This window comes from Apodemus sylvaticus, chromosome 11, assembly GCF_947179515.1.
Source record: "Apodemus sylvaticus chromosome 11, mApoSyl1.1, whole genome shotgun sequence".
Lineage (NCBI taxonomy): Eukaryota > Metazoa > Chordata > Mammalia > Rodentia > Muridae > Apodemus > Apodemus sylvaticus.
Window position 1 is genome coordinate 98,284,838 of NC_067482.1, and position 24,271 is coordinate 98,309,108.

At 41.7% G+C, this 24,271-nt stretch overlaps 1 protein-coding gene across 1 annotated transcript in view; it reads left to right on the plus strand.

Moving 5' to 3' along the window:
• Window positions 1-1,246: 1,246 nt before the first annotated feature.
• Window positions 1,247-24,271, plus strand: part of Xpo1 (exportin 1) — a 40,720-nt gene continuing 17,695 nt past the window's right edge. The window contains exons 1-7 of the mRNA XM_052199759.1: window positions 1,247-1,345; window positions 6,181-6,312; window positions 12,157-12,258; window positions 15,577-15,649; window positions 22,371-22,432; window positions 22,938-22,982; window positions 24,034-24,215. Coding sequence (XP_052055719.1) covers window positions 6,187-6,312; window positions 12,157-12,258; window positions 15,577-15,649; window positions 22,371-22,432; window positions 22,938-22,982; window positions 24,034-24,215 — 590 coding nt within the window. The 5' untranslated portion in view covers window positions 1,247-1,345; window positions 6,181-6,186. The remainder of the gene's footprint in view (window positions 1,346-6,180; window positions 6,313-12,156; window positions 12,259-15,576; window positions 15,650-22,370; window positions 22,433-22,937; window positions 22,983-24,033; window positions 24,216-24,271) is intronic.

Here is a 24,271-nt window from a genome sequence, read left to right on the forward strand (position 1 = left end):
TAGGCCCTAGAGGTTGGCGGGAGCCCGAGGGGGCGGGCCGCCAAGGAGCTGGGGAAAAATGAGAGAAGAGCGCCGCGCGCGGCGCTCAAACTCGCGCCGCCTTCAGCTCACGGGCGAACCCCACCCTCTCCGTCACCAAAGGCGCCCAGCCAATGGGCGAGCCGGAAAGGCCGGGCTTACAAGCGAGGGGCCGAGAGGGGGAGCCACGCGAGGGGGAAGGGATGTAGAAGGCGGGCCGCACTTGACTGACAGCTCACCCTAGCCAATCCTCCGTGAGGCTTCTCTGCTCTCCTCTTTGCTGGGCTCTGTTCGACGTCCCACCTTCTCTTCCTCCACCCCCCTCACTCCTTTGCGTCCCGCCCCGCCTCCCCTCCCCCACTCTGCGGGCAAATCACTGCTGGAAAGAGGCGGGGGCCTAAGCGGCAGGCTCGTGTGGAGCCTTGAGGTAGGATTGACGGGCGCTAGGACCAATAAGAGGTAGGCTGATGGCGCGGCTGTGGCCAGGACCGACCAATGGGCGCGCAGCCTGGGGGCGGAGGCCCAGGTTCCAAACGCTCCGCGGCGCCATGGGCTGAAAACTCAACCGAGATGGAATCTCCCAGTCTGAACCGGTTTCAACCGGTTCCGAGTTTGAGGCACTAGGAGGAGGGGGAGAAGCGGCTGCAGCGGCCGCGGCAGGAGCAGCGGGAGCTTCAGCATCAGCAAGAGCAACAGTAGCTACAGCCCCGGCGGCCGTGCCTGTTCCAGCCTTTGCTGCAGCAGTCGTGCAACCATCCCGAGGGGGAGGGGGAGCCACCAGTCGCTGAGGAGCACGCGAAGGGGGGAAAGTTTAGGCTAGCCCGGGTGGGGGGGCTCCGGCGCCGGAGCGGCGTGAGCGAGCGAGCGGGCGAGCGGGCGAGGGAGCCCTGTGGTAGGGGGAGCCGGACTGCAACTGGCGGCAGAGCGGCCCCGGCCGTACGGACTCGCGCTGCTGCTCCCGCCGCCGCCTGTGGCTGGAGGGTCCTGGGCTCCGTCTCACGGACTGGCCCGCTCCCCTCCCCCTTTCTTCCCTCCCCAGCCGGGCGGGAGCATTTATTCCTCGGATTAATTCCCCTTTTTGGTGGGGCGCGTGTGTGTGCGTGCGCGCGTGTGTGTGCGTGAGTGTGTGTTGGGTGGAGTTGTCCCTGGAATAGTAAATATTGAGCTTTTTTTTTTTTTTTTGCCCTTCTCTGTTTTTTTAATTTCTTTTTTTTTAAGGTGGGAAAACTGTGAAACCCACCTTGATTTCCTCCCCTCTCCCTCCTCCCCACCTTCCCTCGCCCCGAGCCCGGACAAGGAAGGAAGAAGCAGTTGGTTGAATTTCTGGGTAAGTCGGTCGTGTGCTCGGGGCCGAGGGTCGGGAGGCGGCGCGGCGGGCAGGAGGTGAGGCGAGGCGGGCGGCGGGCGCGGGGCCCTCGGTGGAGCCTGAGATTGAATGGAAGCGCTTCTGTCGCTCGGTGATGGAGGCGGGGAGGCGGCCGCGGGAGGGGAGCGCTTGCTGGGTCATCGGCGTGTGCGGGTGGCGGTGGAGGAAGGCGAGGAGCGTGGTAGTGAGGCTGAGCCCCTGCGCGTGGAAGGGCTTCCCCAGTCCAAAGGGCTGGGGAGAGTTGGGGGTGATTTCAGGAACGTCTCTGTAAATTATTAGGAGTGGAAGTTTCCAGAAATATTTAGTGCAGCAGCATTGAAACGTCCGCCTGCATCACGTGGCCCCCTCGGTGGAGAGCTTGGGATGGGGGAGGGAGGGGCTACCGAGTCCCTTCTGTGAAGAAACTCGAAAGCCTTGTGGGTGATTTTTTTTTTTTGTTGTTGTTGTTGGTTTTGTGAGTGTGTGTAACAAGAAGTAGGAAAATCGAGTTGATTTCTTTTTTTCGGGGATCTGCAATTGGGGTTCCGTGTTGTAGGTTTTTTCCGCCCCAGGGCTTATATATCTTGGTGGAACCTTGTACTGCTGGTCGTGGACAGTGAATGATGCCCTCCCTGAACCCCCTCCTGGGTTCTTGAGTTTGGGGTGGAAGAGAGGAAGTGGTGGTAGTAGAGGATGCACTGAATCCTCGCCGAGGCGGGACCTCGGATCATTCAGAGGACATGCTGCATAGAGAATAGGGCGGTGAACTTAAGGCGCCGGGTCTAAATGCCTCCTCCGAGTATGGGCGGGGTGAGTGCGTGCTCCTGTGAGCTATAGTTAGAAGTGCTGAGAGTCTTTCGGGTGGGAAGCCAGGGGAGGGCGGGCCCTTCCTAGTGAGGCGTGTGTTTCTTACTGAATGAAGCTGGCGATTGCCCACACACTGAGTAGCAGTCTTTTGTAGCGTCTTGTTTTTTGACTTACCTTTTAGATAGGCAGTGGTTTTTTTTTTTTTTTTTTTCCTTGCAGCGCCATTGAAGGTTTATGGGCAATCACTTGTAGAGTCACAGTATTGCTTGATGGTTCCCTACTGTTCACAATTCAGTGAGTGGAATTTGGGATTGGGGGACACTAACGAGAAAGGTGAACCAATGAGACAGTGAACACTGCCTCCATAGCTGCATTCCCTAGTGATTCTGTATCTTACGCCTGTGGGTCATGGCCGAGAGTGGAAAAAATATTTGGAAGCTGTTTGATAGAACTGCTAAATGTGCTTGGCATTGACCAAAGAGCCGCCATTTCTGGATTACCTATAGTTGAAGAATAGGTAGGTCATTTTGGAAGATAACTGCTAGTTCCAAGGAAGGCCAATAACTGTATTTAAGTATTCTTAGATTGCACCCCTTCTCCCACCAGTCTAGTATCTGAATTTTAGAGAAGACCAACTTGAAAATGAAACTTATGTGTAGGGGCACTTGACTAAATATTTAATCATTTATTACTTTTTAAAAAAAATTTAAATTGTGATAGTGTCTGCGACAAGTTGGCTGCAATTTTTAACCATTAAGCCGAAAATTCTGCTTTAATCTTAAAAGTTATCACACTTGAAGGTTTTGGAAAGCATGCATAGACATTTGTTCGAGGGATTTATTTTCTCTTGTATATTAGTTTTTGTTCTTAAGACAGGTTATCACTGTGTATTCAATTCTGTGCTTCCATTTCTTCTGGGATTACAAATGTCTGTTATCCCATTCATCTCTTAGAGGGGGTGTTTTGAGTTTTGAACCTTATATAAATGAGACTGCTGGTCTTGGTGTTAATCTTCTTTCACACAGGTGCTTTCTTTAATTTTTACAATTTATTTTTACTTTATGTTCATTGGTGTTTTGCCTGATTGTATATCTTTATAGAGGTGTCAGAAAACCTGGAACTGGAGTTACAGATTAGTGTGAGCTGCAATGTGGGTGCTGGGAATCAAACCCAGGGTCCTTCGGAAGCACAACCAGTGCTGTTAACCACTGAGCTATCTCTCCAGCCCAGTTTATCTTTACGTGAGTGTAAATGTAAGCATATCTCTACCTATGACAGAATGTTTGGACTCTTTGAGAAGGAGCTTGTAGGGAGCACAGGCAGGTCTTGTTGCCTTTGTTAACAGTAGTATGCTGGGTTCAACTGGGCTTTGGTTTAGCCTTGGCCTGATTATTACCTGAGATAGGACTTCGTAGCTCAGGCTGGCCCTAAACTAGGCTCACATATGTGTAGGTGAGGCTCACATATGTGAGATTCACATAACCACTTCTGGTTTGAAACCCAGGGTTTCTTGCATAGTAGAGCACTTTACTGACAGAGACAAACTTAATCTTTGATTTATTGTAGCTAAGTTTTATCTTGGGCATGATTAATAAAACCTTTGTGTTGAAGTATCAGCAGCACCACCACAGAAGTAGAGTGGAGAAACTGCTGGCCTTAGCTGTGTTTTGAGGCAGGTTTCACTAAATAGTCTTGGCTGAGAGGGAAGGCTTAGGTGGATGATCCCCGCAGTCTAAGATGTCCTGGAATTCACACTTCTGCCTTCACCTCCTAGGTGGTTGGAGATAGGACTAAGCCACCAAGCCCCACCTTGTACACACTTTTTAAGAAAAGGATGGTACAGAATGGCTCAGCAGATAGGAATTCCTGTTGCTCTTAGTGAGGACCCCGTATCCATTTTGGGTGGCTCATGATCTCTGTAATGCTAGCTCAGTGAGAGCCCACCCTATTCAGGCCTATATAGGGACCTGCACTCAGGCACACGCAAATACAGTAAAAAATAGTCTTAAAAACACAACTTTTTTCATAACAGCCTAATTATTCAGAAACTGTGCAATCAAGCATATTCATTTTCCAAATCCTGGAGGTTTTGTGAACACTGATGTAAAGGTATTGTGGATATGTTTAAAGTACCCTCTTTAAATAGTATGTAAGTTTAAATTTGAGCTATAAACCAAATGTAGTGGCTCATTGACTGGAAGATTGAGGCAGAGCATTCTTCTGCAGCTCTATAGTTAGGAGAGGGTTCTACTGTTGAGGTACTAGTACAGACCCAGCCTGCAATCTCCAGGCTGTGTTGAGTCCTAGACACGGATGGCACGTTTAAGGGTTGCCAGCTAGCAAGTCAGTCCTATCTGAAAGTAAAACCAAGGCGCAACAGAGAATCAGCCCAGTGATAGTGTGCTGTGCTTAGCATTTACAAAGTTCAGCCCCTCAGTACCACAAAATATGAAAAGTTGGCAGAATATTTATATGCTTGTGTACACTTTGGAGGTAAAAGGTCAACTTATGGGGGCCAGGTCTCATGTGCCTGTGTGCGTGCGTGTAGGTCCCTTGGATTGAATTCTGGTTTTTGGCAGTGTAGCTTAGGCTGGTATTACAGAGCTTTACCTGCCTGTGATCCCACCCCTACCCCCCCAGTGTTGCAGCCAAGCCCAGCCTTATTTATTTATGTTTGTTTGTTTGTTTGTTTAAGACGTATTCTTACTGTGTAACTCAGATTGGTCTCTAATAATGCAGGAAGTGTGATCCTCTTACCTCAATAATGCTGGGATTGGAGGAATGAGCCCCACATGTTCTTCTGGCTAGTTTCTCAAAGCTAATGCTCTCGGGATTGACTAGTTGACTCAGTAGGGCTAAACAGTGGGGTAGCACAGAGGTGGGGGTCAGAATGCCTTAGAATCCTCCTCCAACCTTTTAAGATAGACTCTTACTATTTAGTCCAGGCTAACTTTGTATTCATGGCTTGGTTTTTACAGTGTATTTTTTTTTTCCTTTTGATTTAAGGGAAGTGTATGCTTGAAGATTTTGATTTCTTTCAGATAAAATCTTAATGTGTATCTCGGGCTGGCTTGGCTCTTGTCAGTTATAGTCCAGGGTAGTTTCAGGTTAAAGGCTCCTTGTCTCAACTTTTCAAGTTCTGGGTTACATGCATGTGATACCATGTTCTTGTTATGGATGGTACTTTAATGTTTAAACACAGTTGAGAATGGAAAGTAATGTAGCCGAGCAGCTTGGATGTAGAAGATAAGCTCTGTGGTGGTTAAGGGGTACCAAGACGTATTAGGCTGGTTTCACAGCTACTGTGGACAATGAAAAAATATCAGTGTTTTAAGATTGTCCTGTTTGAGATGCTTAGATTAAGCTATTGAAAAGATTCACTTGGGAATATCTTAAAAAATAAATCCTTGAAATCAAATTTAAATTTTTGGGAAAAGAACTTGTAAAGAGGGCTGGGCATAAAAGTGGTAGAGTACATGCCTAGCATGCCATTCCTGGCACTTCATAAACCAGGTGTATGGTACAAGGGGGCTGCAGAAGTAACGGAGGGCATGAGGGTCAGAAGTTCAGGGCCATTCTTAGCTTCGCAGAGATGCAGGTAAGCCAGGGCTAAAGACCATGACAGAAACTGGGGGGAAAAATCAAAAGAGTCTGTAGGTAGCCTTGTTATGGTCATAACACTTGTGCAGTCACCACACTTGGAAACTGGTGGCTTACCTACTGAATGAAACCTGGCCCCCTTTGCCTCCACCACCACACCATCCATCCACAACTGAGAGCTGTGGAATCCTAATGGACTCAAGTTGAAAATAGATTGGTGTAGTAAGTGGAGCAGGAAAACATTAGGAAAGGGGAATGAACCTCAGTAATGTAGTTATCCAATAGCTTAGTAATGCAATTTTGTTAATTGTTAGGTAAAATTTCTGTAATCCAAGTATTTGTATGAATAATGTTTACTTGACCAGAAAGTTAACTGCTTAAGTAACAAACTTGGTCTTTTTTTCTTTCAGTAATCTATGCCAGCAATTATGACAATGTTAGCAGACCATGCAGCTCGCCAGCTGCTTGATTTCAGCCAAAAACTGGATATCAACCTTTTAGACAATGTGGTGAATTGCTTATACCATGGAGAAGGAGCCCAGGTAAAGTAGATGACCAAAACCTTAAAAAGTTATTAATTAAAATGTAACAAAAGTAGTTAAGAATATTTCTTTTTATAAAATATATTATAGTTTATATAAATTTGGAATTATTTGCTAATGAGAATTAGTCTGGGGAAAGTATTAATGTTGAATGTGGTCAAGAGGGAAAATTAGCAATGTGCTTGTCTGGCCTTTCTATTTTTTCCCTTTTGAGACAGTCTAAACTGTTGACCAGGCTGATGGCATACACCACCAATCCGGGCTCTTTTTTTGGTACCTTAGAGGCCAGATATGCTAGAATTGTGAGCCACCTGATTGTGGATGCTAGGAGCCGATTTCCAGCCTTCACATGTCAATTCTTTGCAACGTAATGTACTTGTTCTGGATGTGATGGATACTTGTAACCCCAATACAAAAGAGGTTCTTTTTTTAAATCTATTTGGGATACATATGGAGTGAATAGTTTTTTATTTTTTAATGAATAGGGGCATTTGCCTGTATGTATGTGTATCATTTTATGCCCTGGGCTCTTGGAGGCCAGAAGGTGGTGTCAGATCCCCTGGTCTAGAGTTACAGGCATTGAGCTACCATGGGGAAGAGTAGCCTCCACTCTTTATCAGCTGAGTGAATTCTCTCTCCTGTCCTTGTCTTGTTTTCTGAGATGGATTTCTCTGTGTAAGAGCCCTGGCTGTCCTGGAATTCACTCTGTAGACCAGGCTAGTCTTGAACTCAGATCTTCCTGCTCTGCCTCCTGGGTGCTGGGACTAAAGGTGTGTCACTACCATTGCCTAACTTAAATTTTTTCTAGATATTATTATACATTTCTTTTTATTTTATGTACATTGTGTATTTCCTGTGTGTGTGCTTGTGGGAGGAGGTATCAGATTGCCTGGAAATGCAGTTATAGAAAGTTGTGAGGGGCCACGTGGGTGCTGGGAATTGAACCTGGGCTCTCTGGAAGAGCAGCCAGTGTTCAAAACCGCTGAGCTATCTTACTAGCCCCAACTGCCTGGCTTTTAATATCTATTTTTTTTAATTGACTTTGACATTTGTTTTTGTGTGTGGGTGTACCATTCAGTGTGCCACCTAGTTGCTTATGTGGAGGTCAGAGGATTACTTGGTTCTGTCCTGTGGATTCTGGAGATGAGACTCAAATTGGTTATGGCTACTAAGCCATCTTACTGACTTCTACTCCAAATTTTTAAACATTGAAATTGCAGAAGTCTTTCAGGTGTTTTATCTGAAAATCAATATGAGTCAGGTGTGATACGCACCTTTATTTTTGGCACTCTAAGAGGCGGAGGCAGGAAGAAGTTAAGAGATGAGTTCAGTCATCATAGTGAGTTCCAGGCTAGGTAAGAACATTAAAAAAATAGTTTTTGTGTTTTATTTGAGTTTTGTGTTCTTGAAAGATGTTGTTATTGGGGATAACTATCTTTAAAAATAAGCTTTATTTTGATGACTTACAAAATAGGTTGTTTGCCTATGGTCCTAGCACTTGTGACACAGGCACGTCAAGTCAGCCTTAGCCCTAAAAGGAAACTGCGGAAAGAAAAGGTATAAGACAGAAGTAGATGTAGATTATTAAAACCATGTAATAAATACAAAATTCTGAAACTTTGTAGTAGTTTTGAATAGAATTGTATGCAGTTGGCTTGGTGATATGTAAACAACCTGACTTTAGTCTGGGACCCACCTGGTAGAAGGAAAACCCACTTCATAAAGTTAGTTGTCTTCTGACTTATATACATCTCACACACAAATAGACATGTTGAAAAATAAGAGTATAATGCTGTGAAATTGGGGCAACATCCTTCAGTAGAAGTTTGCTGTAGAGGAGCATCCTTTTCACTATACCAGCACTAGGGACACAGGAGGATTAGGAATGAAGACTACCTTCTATGGGCCAGGTTCAAAAGCCAGGCTCTTTAGGAGTACCTTTTTTGTGACCCTAAAGTCTTGTAACATGACAGCATCTAACAGTGCAACTATTGTTGCCAGAACATTAGACATTGGACAGTTATCTGCTGGAATTTAATTTTGTTATATGTGAGTTGTTTTGGAGTGGGATGGAGGTAGGTTGAGAGAGGGTCAAGTATCTGAGTATTGAGAACTCAGTATCTAGACCAGGCTGGCTTTGAACTCAGATCTGTGTACCCTGCCTCACAAGACAGTCAGCATTCTTGTTTAACCTTGGGTGTTATCATACATTATAAAAACCTGAAAGGTGGGTATTGTTTATAAAGTGTTAATGAATGAGAGAAAACCTATGCATAGGTACTTTGATTCACTTAGGAAATTGTGATGCTGGCTTGACTACTGAGAGCTTAACGGAGGGCTGGAGAGGTGGCGCCACAGTTGAGAGTACTTGTTGCTTTTGCAGAAGACACAGATTTAGTCCCGGGTACCCACAGGAAGGCTCATAACAACCTTGAACTCTAATTTTAGGGGGTCTGAGGCCTCTTGATGGTACCCATATATAAGCAGGCAAAACAGTAATACATATAAATCTCAACTTTAAAAAAATAGAAGGGTTAAATAAAAACAAATGAGCAGAGAATAAAAATTTCCATGGGCATTTTTTTCCCTTAAAGATGTATTTCACTTCATGTGTATGAAGCTTTTGCCAGTATGCATATATGTGTACCATATTCGTGCCAGGTAGATCCCCTAAAACTAAGGTTCTAAATGGTAGTCACCATGGGGGTGCTAGGGATGGAAACTTCTGCAGTAGCAACTGAAGCTTTTAACTCCTGAAACATCTTTCCAGATAGCCCCCCCACACCCCCTTCTGTTGGGAGACAAAATTTTGCTATGGATACTAAGCCGACTTGGACCTCTGTATAATCCAGGCTGGTCTTATTCTCCAAAGTACTTAAGTACTTAGTTTTTTTGTTTCTGGTTTTTTGTTTGTTTTTGTTTGTTTTTTCGAGACAGGGTTTCTCTGTGTAGCCCTGGCTGTCCTGGAACTCACTCTGCAGACCAGGTTGGCCTCGAACTCAGAAGTCCACCTGTGTCTGCCTCCCAAGTGCTGGGATTAAAGGCGTATGCCATCATGCCTGGCAGTTTTTTGTTTTTGTTTTTGTTTTTTTGTTTCTGTTTTTTAATGTAGAAAAGGTAGAAGTAGGGTATTCAGCATTCAAGGCCAGCTTGAATTACATGAGAACCTAGTCTCAACAGAAATGTTTATTAGCTTTTCCAAAGTATAAGATATTATTTCCAGTAACAAACTGACAAAATAAGGTATAGAAACTAATCTATCACATGACTTAACTTTTGGTTGCTGTCTTTTGAGATAGATCTCATACCCTAGGATGGCCTCAGTCAGGATGACCTTGAACTTTTGGGCCTCTGCCTCCCTGTAGATAGTGCTAGGATTACAGGCATGTCCCACCCTATCAGGCTCATGTGCTGGGGATTAAATCCAGGGCTGCTTCATGCTAGGTAGGCCTTCTCCCAGCTGAGCAATGTCTCCAGTAATTTGTTGTCTGTTACAACTTGGTGGGGGGCTAACTGCTTTGTTCTCTTGAATGCATGATCCTGCCTGCACCTACAGTAGTGGGATTAGATACAAGTGCTATTCCTCATTCCCTGATTTATTATATATGTTGATTGCCTCATGGATGTTCCAGTTACATATTAATTTCCTTATGGAACCTTAGTTGTTACTCTTAAAGCCCCATGTACAAAAGATTGCCTGCCTTATAAGATGTAGTGATGAAGTCTGTAAAGGCTCTATTGCAGTGTACTTTGGCGATGAGGTAGACAGTCTATAATCTTAGCTCTGAATACTGAAGCAGAGTTATCACAAGCCTGATGATATCGGGGTAATTTGATAAGGTTCTATCTCAAAAGTTTAGGAAAGCCTAGAAATATTAACTCAGTGACTATCTAGTATGCAGGAGACCTTTGATTCAAATCCCAGTGCTGGAGAAATGGAAAAAGAAGGGTGCATTTTGGTATGTATTCTCAGGAAAAAGATAAGGCCTGGTTTGATTCCATTGTTAATCTCATAATAATAGGTTGTTTTATTATAAAGTGAAATCTTTGGGATGTGGGTCCTAGGTCACTAGGTCACTAGGGACAGGATTAAAAAATTGTACCTATTTCTCTTTGCTCTGACAGTCTCACTGTAGCTCTCTGACTGGCCTGAACTTGCTATGCAGACTGTAAAATGAACATGTTTCTGCTTCTGAGTGCTGGCATTAAAGGTGCATGCCTCTGCCCAGATGTGCTAAATACATTTTTCAAGATAAATTGTCAGAACCAAAAGTTCTTTTGAAGCATGAAATATTAGAATTTTCACTTGTAATTTATAGACAGAACTTTTGCATGTATGGACAGTATAGTAGGACTTTTAAAACACTAAGCCTAGAGTGGTTTCCCTTTAATCCCAGCACAGGCAGGCACATCTCTGAGTTCTAGGTCACCTTGGTCTACAAAGCAAATTCCAGGACAGCCAGGGCTACCTAGAGGAACCCTGTATTGGAACAGAAAAAGAAAAAGGGAGAGGAAAAGAAAATAGTAAAACTGTAATGGTTGGAGGCTGCAGCGATGGCCCAGCTGGCAGGAACATGTGCTCTTCTAGAGAGAAGTTCTGAGTAGTTCCAAGCATCTACTTCAGGCAGATCACAAACACCTGGGGGAATCTACGACTGCACACACCACTACCCCAACACGGTCTTTCTATTTTTTTAGCCAGTTAGCCAAAAGAAAGAAGGAATGTGTTTTTATTATTATTATTATTATTATTATTATTTTTTTTATTATTATTATTATTATATTGACTATTTTTGCCTCTTGTATTGAGAAGCAACAGAAATTCTTATACCTTTATTTAATAGCATGGGGTGACATTAGACTTTTTTCTCCTTTATCTTTTATTTGTATTTTGATGTTTATAAGCCCCTTAGAGACTGGAAGGTGAGAAGGGTGGGGACAGAGCAGTACAGAAGTACACCTGACCAGCAGCAAAGGCACCGTGTCGTGTGTGGAAAGTGTGTGAAGTAGTATGCTCAGCACATGAGATACTTGGACCTATCTGACCTGCTGTGTCGCAGGCCTGCGGCTGAGAAAGTCCTGGGTTCAGGACACTCATGTCTGGACCAAAGAATGAATGAGAATAGCAGTTGGGCCAAGTTAGATTTACTAGGTAAAGACTCATGATTTATACTGTTTTATTACAAGTTCACAGAGCAGTTATTTTCAGGGAGAACATTAAGATAAGACACTACACAGCTTTGGATGTGGTGGTGATCATCTGTAATCTTAGAATGCAGAAGCCAAGCTGGGCGGTAGTGGCGCACGCCTGTAATCCCAGCACTCTGGGAGGCAGAGGCAGATGGATTTCTTGAGTTTGAGGCCAGCCTGGTCTACAGAGTGAGTTCCAGGACAGCCAGGGCTATACAGAGAAACCCTGTCTCTGGAAAAAGCCAAATTCAAAAAAAAAAACAAAAAAAGAAAGAAAAAAGAATGCAGAAGCCAGAGGCTTGTAGTTTCCAAGCAACTGAGTTCTTTCAAACTCCACAATAAATAGATTTATTTCTAATAATATTTCTAATAGTGTGTATTTCTAATGAATGGGGTGGTGTATGTGCAGATGCCCTTAGGCCAGAGGAGCATGTTAATTGATCTCTGGGAGCTGCAGTTACAGGCAGTTGTGAGCTACCTAATATGAATACTGGTAACTCAGCCTTGGTCCTCGCAGAGTTCATTCCTCAACTGTTTCCAGAAAGTGAAGGAAGTATCACTGTGCTGCTGGGGTGTGTGCCATTCTCTGTACTTTACATTTTACCCAATTTTAAAGAACACACTAACTTAAACTCTTTTGGTATAACATTCTAGCAAAGAATGGCTCAAGAAGTACTGACACATTTAAAGGAACATCCTGATGCTTGGACACGCGTCGACACAATATTGGAGTTTTCGCAGAACATGAACACGAAAGTAAGCAAGTGGTGGTTTTAAATATCTTACTCTTTTCTTCCAGTCATAAACTTTGAGGAAGGTATCTCATTTTTAGTATTAGCAGTTGTTACCAAATCATTTTATATTGCTTACTTATTTCAAAATTATTCTAAAGCTTAGAATTCTTGCAAACAGTCCTAAGAATTATGACTTAAGAATTGGGACTAGGTGTGCAAGGTGTTTTTTTTTTTTTCTTTTTAGGGGTGGGTGGGTATTTTTCCATTTTAGAACATGTACATAGGTCTTAGCATAATTTGTAAAAGTTATTCAGAGATGATACATAACATTATTTTGAGCAATTGATACAATATAGGTTAGGCACTACCAACAGCCAGTAGTATGGACAGCTTAAACTCCTACTTCATGGTACCAGTATTTATAATGAGACAGCACACAGTTCTTGTTTACACTTGAAAATGTTACTCAGGGCTTTTTTTTTTCCTTGAGTTTGAACAGAAGGGTTGATCAAAATGTGTTTTGACTGTTTAATGCTTGGTGATTCACGCTTCTCCTTAAAGTAATGAGACGCCATGGCACTCTGTTTAATACACAAAGGGTTTCTCCGTGATATACATTGTGTTAAAACAGGAAGATCGCCATGTGCACATCTGTTTATGAGATCAGAGTGTATTAGATTGCAGTTTTAAAATATTAATTAGTTTTGACATCTTGTAAATTTTAAGGCAAAAATACAGCCCAGAACTTCCTCAAAGTGCTAACCATAAGTAACATAACAGTGTTTGCCTGTTTGCTTGCCTGGTAAATTTTGCTTTTTATACTGACAGACATTACTAATGTTTAAGTTGATTTATCAACAGTATTTTTAAAAACTCAAATTTGTCTTGTGAAAAATGAGATGATTAGAGGAACAGAAAGAAAGCAACAGGTAAAGAATTCTTCAATTTACATAAATTACAAATGATTTGGTGCTAAATTTATGCACTATGACATTTGGCTTTTATGCAATCATTTTTTTTTCTTTAAAGATGTTAACACTACCTGATATTAATCATAATGTTCCATTATGTTGATTGCTTGTAATAGGAAGAAAAGGGGTGTCTTCCTGTGCAACTGACACAGCTAGGCTTTGACGGCAGGCCTCCACAAGGTCTACCCTTTTGATTCCCTTTAACTGAATTCTGTTCATCAATTGTTTTTGTTTCATGGGTGGTGGGTGGGGTAGGGGAACTCAATGCATAAATAAGTATTTCTAAGGGCTCCGATTTCTGCCATAGGGATCATTTCATGCGTTTGTTTGTTCATGTAGTCTTTGCTGTTATCTGTCCCTCATCGTCATAGCTCAGCAGCGGATACTCAAGTTTTGAGATTTAAAGAAGTAGGGTGTTTTTTTTGTTTTTTTTTTTTATGTTTTTTTTTGTGATTTGGTTATGATCTATCATATTTATGAAGAAAATTATTTCCCCAAAGGAACAAGGATTCTCTTTCCAAGTTTCATATCCAGAGTCATTAGGATATTAGTAACTACTTAGATTGTGGTGATGGAAACACCCAAACATACATCTTTGGCCACATGTGTAGGATCCTTTTATTGCTTCCAGTCCTCAAATTCAAGCCGTGTGCTCAGGAAGCTGATCCTACTTTTATAATTGTTGAAAGGGTTGTAGGTAGTAAATTAATATTATATAACAGTATTAATTTTATTAATAAGTGAATGAACAAATATGATAGAATGGAAGTGGGTGTTTTCAATTGAAACAATAATTAGGTCAAGTAAAATACCTTAAGAGGTTTGCTTTGGTTCTTTTTTTGTTTGTTTTTTTATAGTCTGTTGTATTTATGGTGTTTGCTTCTTGGTGCTCCATGGGTCTTTTTAGTTAGTTATTAGGAAGAGGACATATTCTGTAACAGTTATTCTACTTTGATTCTTTTTTTTTCTTTTGAATCTTTAGGTAGTGTGATTTGTGCTTGAAAAAATGTATAGAATAGAAAGTTTTATAATTAGAGGAACTTTTGTCTTTTATGTGCTTCTGAGCACCAGCTCTGCAGAGCTCCTGACCAGGGTAGTAAGCTTCACTGCCGCTGATTATGAAATGCTGCAGTGACATGTAGTAATCGTCAGAGTTTGTTTTGGCCTCATTCTTATTTTAGATGACTTTAAGGAACGTTCTGCAAATAGAGAGTTTGAGTAGAGATTGCAAAAATTTTTTGTAATGTATAGAATATTAAAAAAGAAAACAGCAAAAACATTTAAGCACAATGTAGTTTGGGACAGTCTATATTGTGCTGTGGCTAAAATGGGCATTTATATGATCCCTTTGGTTGAAATACTAATGCTCCTTTTTTATTGTGTAAATGACTAACAACTTTAAAGATGAACTCTTATTCTCAGCCAACACTTGCAATCTGAGGCTATGTCTGTGTGAATGAGTTTACCTTTCAGGTATTACAGCTGGCTTTTCAAATGCCAAAACTACATTTTAGTTCCCTTTTCTTTCTCCTGCCTATCCACACTAATTGGTCATAGTAGTAATTTTAGGTAGTAAATCCTGGAGCATTATAAATTCTTACATGTTGCTGACTGTTTAGAGTGCATAAGCAGTGGGAGGGATAAAATGGATTGAAAGTGGTGTCTGTTATTTAACTTTTTCACAAATGTAATTACAGCTTTCATGTTTGTAAGGAATACCTGAAAGGTAGATACAGATTGCAACATGCATTTGTATTTTGACTGTGCACAAAAGTTTATCTTTAAATCAGTAGAAATAGAAACTGCATAAGGGTGGGGCTAAAATTGAAAATAAACCCATGGGTTTGTCTTGCTGCTCCTTTAAGTAACACACCAGTGATGCTTAAACCCTATATAGAATACATCTGTGACAGACAGTACTTTATATTTGGCTGAAAGCTTGTAACTCCTAGAGGGTGGTAGGAAACTTCATAGCATCCAAGCTACTAAATTTTTAGGAGCCTGGTTGTGTTAATGTGTGAGTCCATGATCAGTCACTTACACTATGAATTCCTATTTGGCTGCTATTTTTCCCTCTACAGATAAGCCCATTTGTCTGCTAAAGGACTTTTTATTTGGTTCTTCCTCCTGGTGTGAGCATGTATAGACAGCAGGACGTTACATAGAGTAGTAAACAGTAAATGAGGAAAATGCATGAAATCTCAGCTTAGGGGTGAATAGATCCTTGTTTAATATATGTAATTAAATTTGATAGCATAATGTTTTTGAAATGTTAGCTATAAATGTGTGAGTGTCTGTCCATTTGTTGATCCTAAAAGGTCCTAGTCCTGTGCCAAGAAATTCACATAGTTCTATTCTCCAATTTTCAGTACTATGGACTACAGATTTTGGAAAATGTGATCAAAACAAGGTGGAAGATCCTTCCAAGGAACCAGTGTGAAGGTAGGAAACAACTTAAAGGCAAACAATGCAGACTTTGGCTTCTGATACTTTTATTACAGTTGATTAATGTCACATGGCAGGATCTATTTGTATTGGGAAGGAGTGGGCTATCTTTTAGAGCAAAGGCAACCATCACTTTAGTTAAACCTTGTACGAAAGAAAATAGTACCGTGTTGCGTGTGATGGAGGCAGGATGATTTGAGAATGCAAGTCCTGGGCTACACAAGATCCAACTCAGTTTAAAAAAAAAAAGATGGAGCCGGGTAGTTGTGAGCACCTTTAATCCCAGTACTTGGGAGGCAGAGGCAGGCAGATTTCTTAATTCGAGGCTAGCCTGGTCTACAGAGTGAGTTCCAGGACAGCCAGGGCTACACAGAGAAACCCTGTCTTGGGGGAAAACAAAACAGTATGATGGCTTAGCTGGTAAGACACCTGTTTTTCTCTGACCTCTCCATTGGTATCATTCAGGACAAATATGTCCCCCTCCACACACACACACAGATGAGCTGTCTAAGTAGCTCCGTGAATAGAGACATTCTTTACTAAGGACCACCATGTGGCTGCAATCCCCAGGACCTATCTAGAGGAGCCAGCACATGAAGTTGTGCACTTGGCAGGCCTGTCCCCACACCTGGATAACCCTGGCTGTCCTGGAACTCACTCTGTAGACCAGGCTGGCCTCGAATTCAGAAATCCGCCTGCTTCTGCCTCTGCCTCTCAAAGTGCTGGGATTACAGGCGTGCGCCACCACCACCCGGCTAAGTTAATAGTTTTAATAAAAGTCCCGACATACACTTCTCAGGGATTTGATTGTGGAATTGTATTCTGGCTATGTATCATCATCCCAGCTAAGATGATACTTTATGAAAAAACAGTAACAGTGTAGAGAGATGGCTCAGTGGTTAAGAGCTCAAACTGCTCTTCTACATGACTTGAATCTGGTTTCCAGGTTTGGAGGCCAAATGACAAGTTTGTTTGGGGTTTCTCCTTCCGCCATTAATTCCGTGAGGTTTCTGGAATTGATCTCAGGTCACACATCTTGTATGGATGGCAGGTATTTTTACCCGCTGGGCCATCTTGCCAACCTCTATATAGGTCTTAATTCATCGATGTGTGTCTGCCTTCACATTTGAAGTGTATCGTGTGTGTGTAGATGCCTTTGGAGGATAGAGGTTAGTAGGATCCTCTAGAACTAGAGTTTCAAGCTCAGACAGCTTCTGTGGGTGCTAGAAACCAAACCTGAATTCTCTGAAGGAGCAGTCACTGCTTTTTTCCCCCTCCTTTTCTTCTTTTTCTTTTCTTTTGTTTTGTTTTGGTTTTTTGGATTCGTTTTTTTCAAGACAGGGTTTCTCTGTATAGCCCTGGCTGTCCTAGAACTCACTCTGTAGACTGGGCTGGCCTTGAATTCAGAAATCCTCCTTCCTGCCTCTGCCTCCCAAGTGCTGGGATTAAAGGTGTGCCCTGCCACTGCCTGGCCTTTTTTTTTTTCTTTTCCTTTTTTTTTTTTTCCCTCTTCCCCTTTTGAGGGACAGTAGGCAGAGATTGTCTGTCCATCCTTCTCCATCTGTGAGAGACAGAAGGAGGTGACATATCTTTTGGTACTGGAGTTATAAGTAATGAAATGTAGCTGGGGCAGTGACACGGGCCTTTAATCCCAGCACTTCAGAGGCAGAAGCAGGCAGATTTCTTAGTTTGAAGCCAGCCTGTTCTACAGAGTAAGTTTCAGGACAGCCAGGGTTACATGGAGAAACTGTGTGTCTAAAAAGTCTGCTCCTCCAGAGGCCATGAGTTGCATTCCCAGCAAACACCTGGTACCTCATAAGCATCTACAGTGAGATCTGGTGCCCTCTTCTGGTTTGTAGGCATAACACATTATACATAATAAATTAAACAGATTTAAACAAAGCAAACAGATAAGTAATGGAACTTCCAAAGTTTGTGATAGGAGCTGGGCAAAGGTTCTCTGGAAGAGTAGGAAGTGCTCCTAGCCCTTGACCATCTTTCCAGCCCTGTTCCTGTTTACTACAAGTTCTTGATTATTTTTTTATTGGGATGGTATCCTATTGTAGTCAGGTTTTATAGGTGAGGATGACTTCAGTGCCTCTACCTGAGGACTGGGAAAACAGAGATCTGAGCCACCACAGCTTTGGGAGTGCTGATCAAACCCAAGACTTCAAACATAGTAGACAAGCATTCTACCAACTTGAACTATGGCCTTAGCCATAGCCTTTAAGTGTGATTGAGAATGAAATGTTTGTTATTATAGGTATTGTGTACATTCTCTGTGGATGTCCAATGCTAGCCAGATATATCCAGATATCTTTTAACTTGGCATTTTTAAAAAAAAAAAGATTTATTTATTTATTATTTGTAAGTACACTGTCTTCAGACACTCCAGAAGAGGGTGTCAGATCTCATTACAGATACCATGTAGTTGCTGGGATTTGAACTCAGGGCCTTCAGAAGAGTAGTCAGTGCTCTTAACCTCTGAGCCATCTCTCCAGCCCCTTAACTTGGCATTTATAATAATTAGGTTAAAAAGAAGCCAACCTATTTGGTTGTGATTATGCATACCTGGAATTCTAGACAGTATGGAGGAAAAGGAAGAAGATAGCCATCCTTGTTACATAGCAAGAAACAGGACTCCTAGGCCTGACACTCTGGGAGCTCAGATTTGTAGTGAAGTCCTGAGCAGCTTGTCTCTGTAGGCTTCTGATACAGCCTGTGCTCCAGTGTTACCCAAGTACTAGTGTCTCCAACCTTCCAGTACAGGCGTATTTGTTTTTGTTTGTTTGCTGTCTTTTTCTTTTATAGACAATGTTTCCTGACACCATCCTGACTGTCCTAGAACTTACTCTGTAGACCAGGTGGCCTTAAACTCAGACACCCACCTGTCTCTGCCTCTCAAGTGCTGGGACTAAATAAAGGTGTGTGCCACCAGGTTAAACTAAGACACATGCAAGAGAGAGACTCTTGTGTTCGTTATTTCTGTGTGCTATATCTTTTACTGACCTGCAGGCAATCCTCTTTGTACTTCTATGTAAACCTTATTTACCTTATTTTCTGCCAGAAAGTCTCAAACCATTTTTTATAACCAAATTCATTGGTTGGGTGTACACATGGGTAGTCCCAGCACTTTGAGGGTATAAAAGTGAGACTGGTTCTGAAATGGTGTTTTTACTGTAAAGATTTGCTTATATTTATATGTATACATGTGTGTGTTCTTGAATGTATATATGCACATCAAGTACCTTTAGGAGCCAGAGAAGGGCACAGGATCCGGTGGCTTCTTGAGTTAGACCTTGTGAGTAGGTGATAGGGACCAAATTTGAATCATCTGCAAGATCAACCAGCACTCATAACAGCTGCTCCCATCTCTCCGAACTCTGTAAAAAGCCATCTAATGAGAAAGAGGTAATGTGTAATAGGGGGAAAAGAACTTTGTTACAATGATACAGTTTTGTTCTGCTTTGCAGTAATGGCCATTTAGCCTTATGTCAGAAAATAACATCTATATGCTTTGTGGTTTTTAGTGTAGGGTTTTGTTATTTGAGAAACTAAACTACAGCCCAAGGAAACCAAGAACTCACTTTGCGTAACCCTGGTTGGCAGGTGTGAATTATCACACTTGGCTGAAGTTTAAGGTTGTCTTGTCTCCTATACACATACAGTTTGTTTGTTTGTTTTTAGTATAGAATAGAGTTTATTCAGGGCATGGGGAGGGGAATTAAGGGGGTAGTAGAGGCAGAGAGAGGGAGAGTAGAGGAGCAGAGGCCAGCTATGACCACGTGGAGAGAGGGAGGGGGGAGGGGAGAGGCTAAGAGTGAGAGAATGAGAGATGGTAGAGGAGTTTTAAGTTTTAAAAAGAAATATTTCTTAGTATTTGAGAAAAGGTAATTAAATTTACTGCTTGGGTTTTTGAGACAGGGTTTCTCTGTGTATCCCTGGCTGTGTATCCACTGTGTGAATCAAGATAGTTACACTGCCTCTCCCTCTCAAGTGAAGGCCTGTGCAACCCAGCTGCTTTGACACTATATAAATGATTATTTATATATACAAATTTTATTGTAGAGGAGGTGTAGTATTAATATGCAAGGATCTGATGGAATTACCAGAAACTTAAGAGAATGGTGAAAGTAATGTGTGCAGAGCACATATAGTAAGTCACGCCTCTAATTATCCTCTTGTTGGGTCCTGGAGCATTCTGTTCTCTCCTGCCCTGGGTACTGGGCCTTAGAATTAAAGTTGGTGGGGAGTGCCTAGAGTTGCTGAGCCAACCAACTCTGGTCCTTTCAGCTGTACAGTTGAGAATGGTCTTCACACTTGTGATCTCCTTCCTTCACCTGAGTGCTGTGATCCAGACATGAACCACCACTGCCCACTACCTATGAATACAGACTAAGCACTTAGCCGGAATTTTTTTTTTTTTTTAAAGGAAGTTGCTCATTTTCACTCCCCACAACCACCAGGGGCTAAGATTAGTTGCAAGCCTGTGCCTCTATGCCTTATACCCGCAGCCCCTATAATCCTGGGGTGGAACTCAGGACCTCATGCATACTGAGTATCCTATCAATTGAGGTGCATCCATAAAGCCATTAAAGGGAAATACTTTTCTATTTTTCAGAACCAGATTATCCAGCTTTTTTTTGGGGGGGGGGGGACAGGGCTCACCATGTCGTCCTAGCTGACTTCATGAGCCACGTTCTTCTGAATCTCATGCACCACCATTCACAGCCTATATCAAACTGTTTGGTTTGGCTTTGCTTTTGTTTGTTTTCCTCAAGACAGGGTTTCTCTGTACTGGCTGTAATGAACTGGAGGCCAAGCTTGCCTCAGACTCAGATCTGCCTGCCTCTGCCTTTTCAGTGCTGAGATTAAAAGGTGTGTGCCACCTTCTAATCCTCTTTGCAATCTTTTTTTTAAGGATTGTAGAATGATGGTGGTGCTGTTTGTTTTTTTTCCCAGATCGGTATTGTCATTGTTGTTTTTAGTGCCAAGATTTGAAACCAGTGCGTTGTACATGATACTCAAGTACATTTTCACACACAGCTCTACACCTGTAGACATACCCTTCCTTTAGATTTTATTTGAGTTTTTAAAAATTAAATGTGTGTGGTCTAGATGGAGTGTATAACTCACAGTATGCATGCAGATGTGGGAACAGTTTGGCAGTAGTTGGTTCTCCTTCCAGCTTTTGAGTCATAGCCCCACTTAGTTTTTGAGGGGTTCCATTTTGAGATTCCATTACAGATGGTTGTGAGCCATGGTGTGGTTGCTGGGAATTGGACTCAGGACTTCTTGAACAGTTGGTGTTCTTAACGACTGAGCCATCTCTCTAGCCCTGGTTTTGTTTTTTTCAAGGGAGGGTTTACTGCATAGTTCTGGCTGCCCTCAAACTCACAAAGATAAGCAAAGATCAGCCCTGCCTTCTGAGCTCTCAACCCAGCTGCTTCAGACCAGCCAGGAGTATACATTGAGAAAATAAAAAAATCAGGTCAATGTAACACAGGCCATTCTCAGCTACAGAGTCAATGATCAGTCTAAGTTCAAGCCGCGTGTCACAGGTAAGAGGCAGATGGTGAAAAGAAGTAAGCCCTGAGTATTATCCAGCACTTGGGAAACAGATATGGGCCGGTAAACTCAAACTCAGGACCTGTTGAGTGTACACAGTGTGTCAGGGTAGTTACTGTTTAAAGATAGCTTTGGAGGGTGAGGAGTTAGGATCATTCTTAGGTACACAGCCCAGCTACAAGAAATAAGAAATCCTCTTGTTCTATTATTATGCAGATGCCAAATGATTACTGAATTTTAAAAAACTATCAGTAAACACTAAAGCACTAAGTGATCCTTTGAGGAAAATACCGACAGTCTTAAACTGGTATGGAATTTCTTTGCAAAAATTCTGGATGGGAGATGTCTTAGCAATTATGAAGCCTTGCTGCTCTTCAGGCCTACAGAAGTCCTCGGTTCAGCTCCAAGTTAGACATAGCTCTTGACACCTTTAACCCTTCATCTTTTGTTCTTTGGGCTTTCACACACAGGTAACATATAGTCACAAACAAATGGCATAGTTTAAACAGCATGTATCAATACAGTGGTGGACATATCTTTAATCCCAGCACTTAGGTAGAGGCAGTTGGATTTCTAAGTTCGAGGCCAGCCTGTAAGAACTCACTTACAGAGTGAGTTCTAGGACAGCTAGGGCTATACAGAGAAACCCTGTCTCAAAAAAAAAAAAAAAGAAAGAAAGAAAGAAAGAAAAAAATAAAGAAAAATATGTAATTTAGGCATGATTTCATGGTCCTATAATCCCAGGCTAGCCATCTTGGCTAGGGCTACATAAATCCTTATTTCTTAAAGTTTAAAATGAAAAGCATGGAAGACAACATTCTTAGCATTTTTTGAAGCGATTACCTCAAACCTTGGGACTTTGTGTGTTAGGCACGTGCTTTACTAGTGCTGCATCCAAAGTCCTAAGTGGCGCTCTTTGCAGTTGCCAACACTGTTAAAGGCCTTGGAGTTTGAAACTGGCCCTGCCGTCTATCAATTCCCGAATCTTTGTTAGCATAGCGTAAAAGTGTGATTTTTATTTCTAATTCAAATTAAAAGTCACATTCTAACTCTTCAGTGCTGGAATTATAGGCAAAACTTCCTTGCCTAATTTAATTTTTCATGTTAATTTTTAAAGTTAATTTTTTGTGTACTGTATATATTTTTATAGGAATAAAAAAATACGTTGTTGGTCTCATTATCAAGACATCCTCTGACCCAACTTGTGTAGAGGTAAGGAAATGTTAATTTTTCAGTTTTAACTCATTTCAGAGTTTTGGGTGTGCACTTGCATGAGAATGGAGGTCAGAAGACAACTTGAGAGTCAGTTCTCCCCTACTCTGCTTTATCCCTGTGGGTCTGGAGATTGAATTCATATGTCTACACTGTAAACTATCTCAGATGCCCCAGAGATTTAATGGTTTTTTAAAATTAAATTTGTTTTAATAATATTCTGTGTATGTGTTTGTAAACACTTGTGCTATTTGAAGGTACAGGGCAGTTTTGGGGAGGTGGTTCTTTCCTTAGAGAACTGAGCTCAGGTTGTCAGACTTGCTGGACCACCACCTCCTTGTTCCCAGAGAATGTATTCACGAAAGGAAATTTATTTAAATGTTAGTCTGTTTCTAATAGTCCCAGGAGCATGTATATTTCTTATAGACATAATCATTTCTTATACTTATGTTTGTGTTGACTTCTTTAAGCACTTTTTAAATCTGACCCTTTTTCCCCTCCCTAGAAAGAAAAGGTGTATATTGGGAAGTTGAATATGATTCTTGTTCAGGTAAGCTTTATAGTAGTCATCTTCCTCAGAAAAATTGAATGATAGTTACAATTAACATTTGGACCCTTTCTTATCCTATAGGTGAATATATTCTTAAAATTCTTTTTGGTTTTTCAAGACAGGGTTTCTCTGTGTAGCCCTGGCTGTCCTGGAACTCACTCTGCTCACTCTGTAGACCCCGCTGGCCTCTAACTCAGAAATCTGCCTGCTTCTGCCTTCCAAGTGCTGGGATTATAGGTGTCTGCCACCTTGCCCAACTTAAAAATCTTACTTTTATTTTTAATTATGTTTAAATGTTTGTGTCTGCCAGTGGGTATATGCATGCAAGTGAAGGTTCCCACAAAGGCCAGAAGGCATATGAAACCTGACAGGGGCCCTGGGAATTAAAGTCAGGATTTTGATTAACATTTGATAAGTCTTTTGCGATAAAGATCAACAATTATTTTAAGACTCAGTTATATGGATGTAATTGTGAATTGGATTAAAGTTTAGAATATTTATATTGGCCTGTTCTCTACATTTTGAAACATACTTGGCTATGACACTGTCCAAATTTCATAAATCTAATTCATTTAATTGGCATTTTAATAGATGTCTCCGTCCATGCTTGAGCTCTCTTCTTCAAAGCTTAAATCCTTCAAACCAGGGTCTGGTGGCATTGAATTATATAAGAGCCTGAGTTCAGCTTCAGCACTGCATCAAATAATGTTATGATTACATTATATCCAACAGAAAATGTCTGTTTTGTGATGGTAGGAATTGATCCCAGGGGCCTAGGCCCTAAACCTATTTCACTTAACCTGTCACCCTTCATCCTTTAAATCAGGTCTCATAGTTTGGGTTATACGTACCTATCAAGCACGTATTAATATTCATACATATTTGAACATATATAAATGTCAGGTAACTGATGGGCTCTTCAAGTATTGAAAGCACTGTTTTATATTATTTGTGGTGTATATATTAGGCGGGGGGTGAGTAACACTGAGGCTGTGATAATGTTTTTTCTTTGTCAAATAAAGTGAAATGAACATTTCATTTTTAATTTTAGATACTTAAGCAAGAGTGGCCCAAGCATTGGCCAACTTTTATCAGTGACATTGTTGGAGCAAGTAGGACCAGTGAAAGTCTCTGTCAAAATAATATGGTGATTCTTAAACTCTTGAGTGAAGAAGTGTTTGATTTCTCTAGTGGACAGATAACCCAAGTTAAAGCAAAGCATTTAAAAGACAGGCAAGTACTTGTGTTTTAAATTATCACTTGCTATGTGGAGCTCTTCGTGTAAAGGT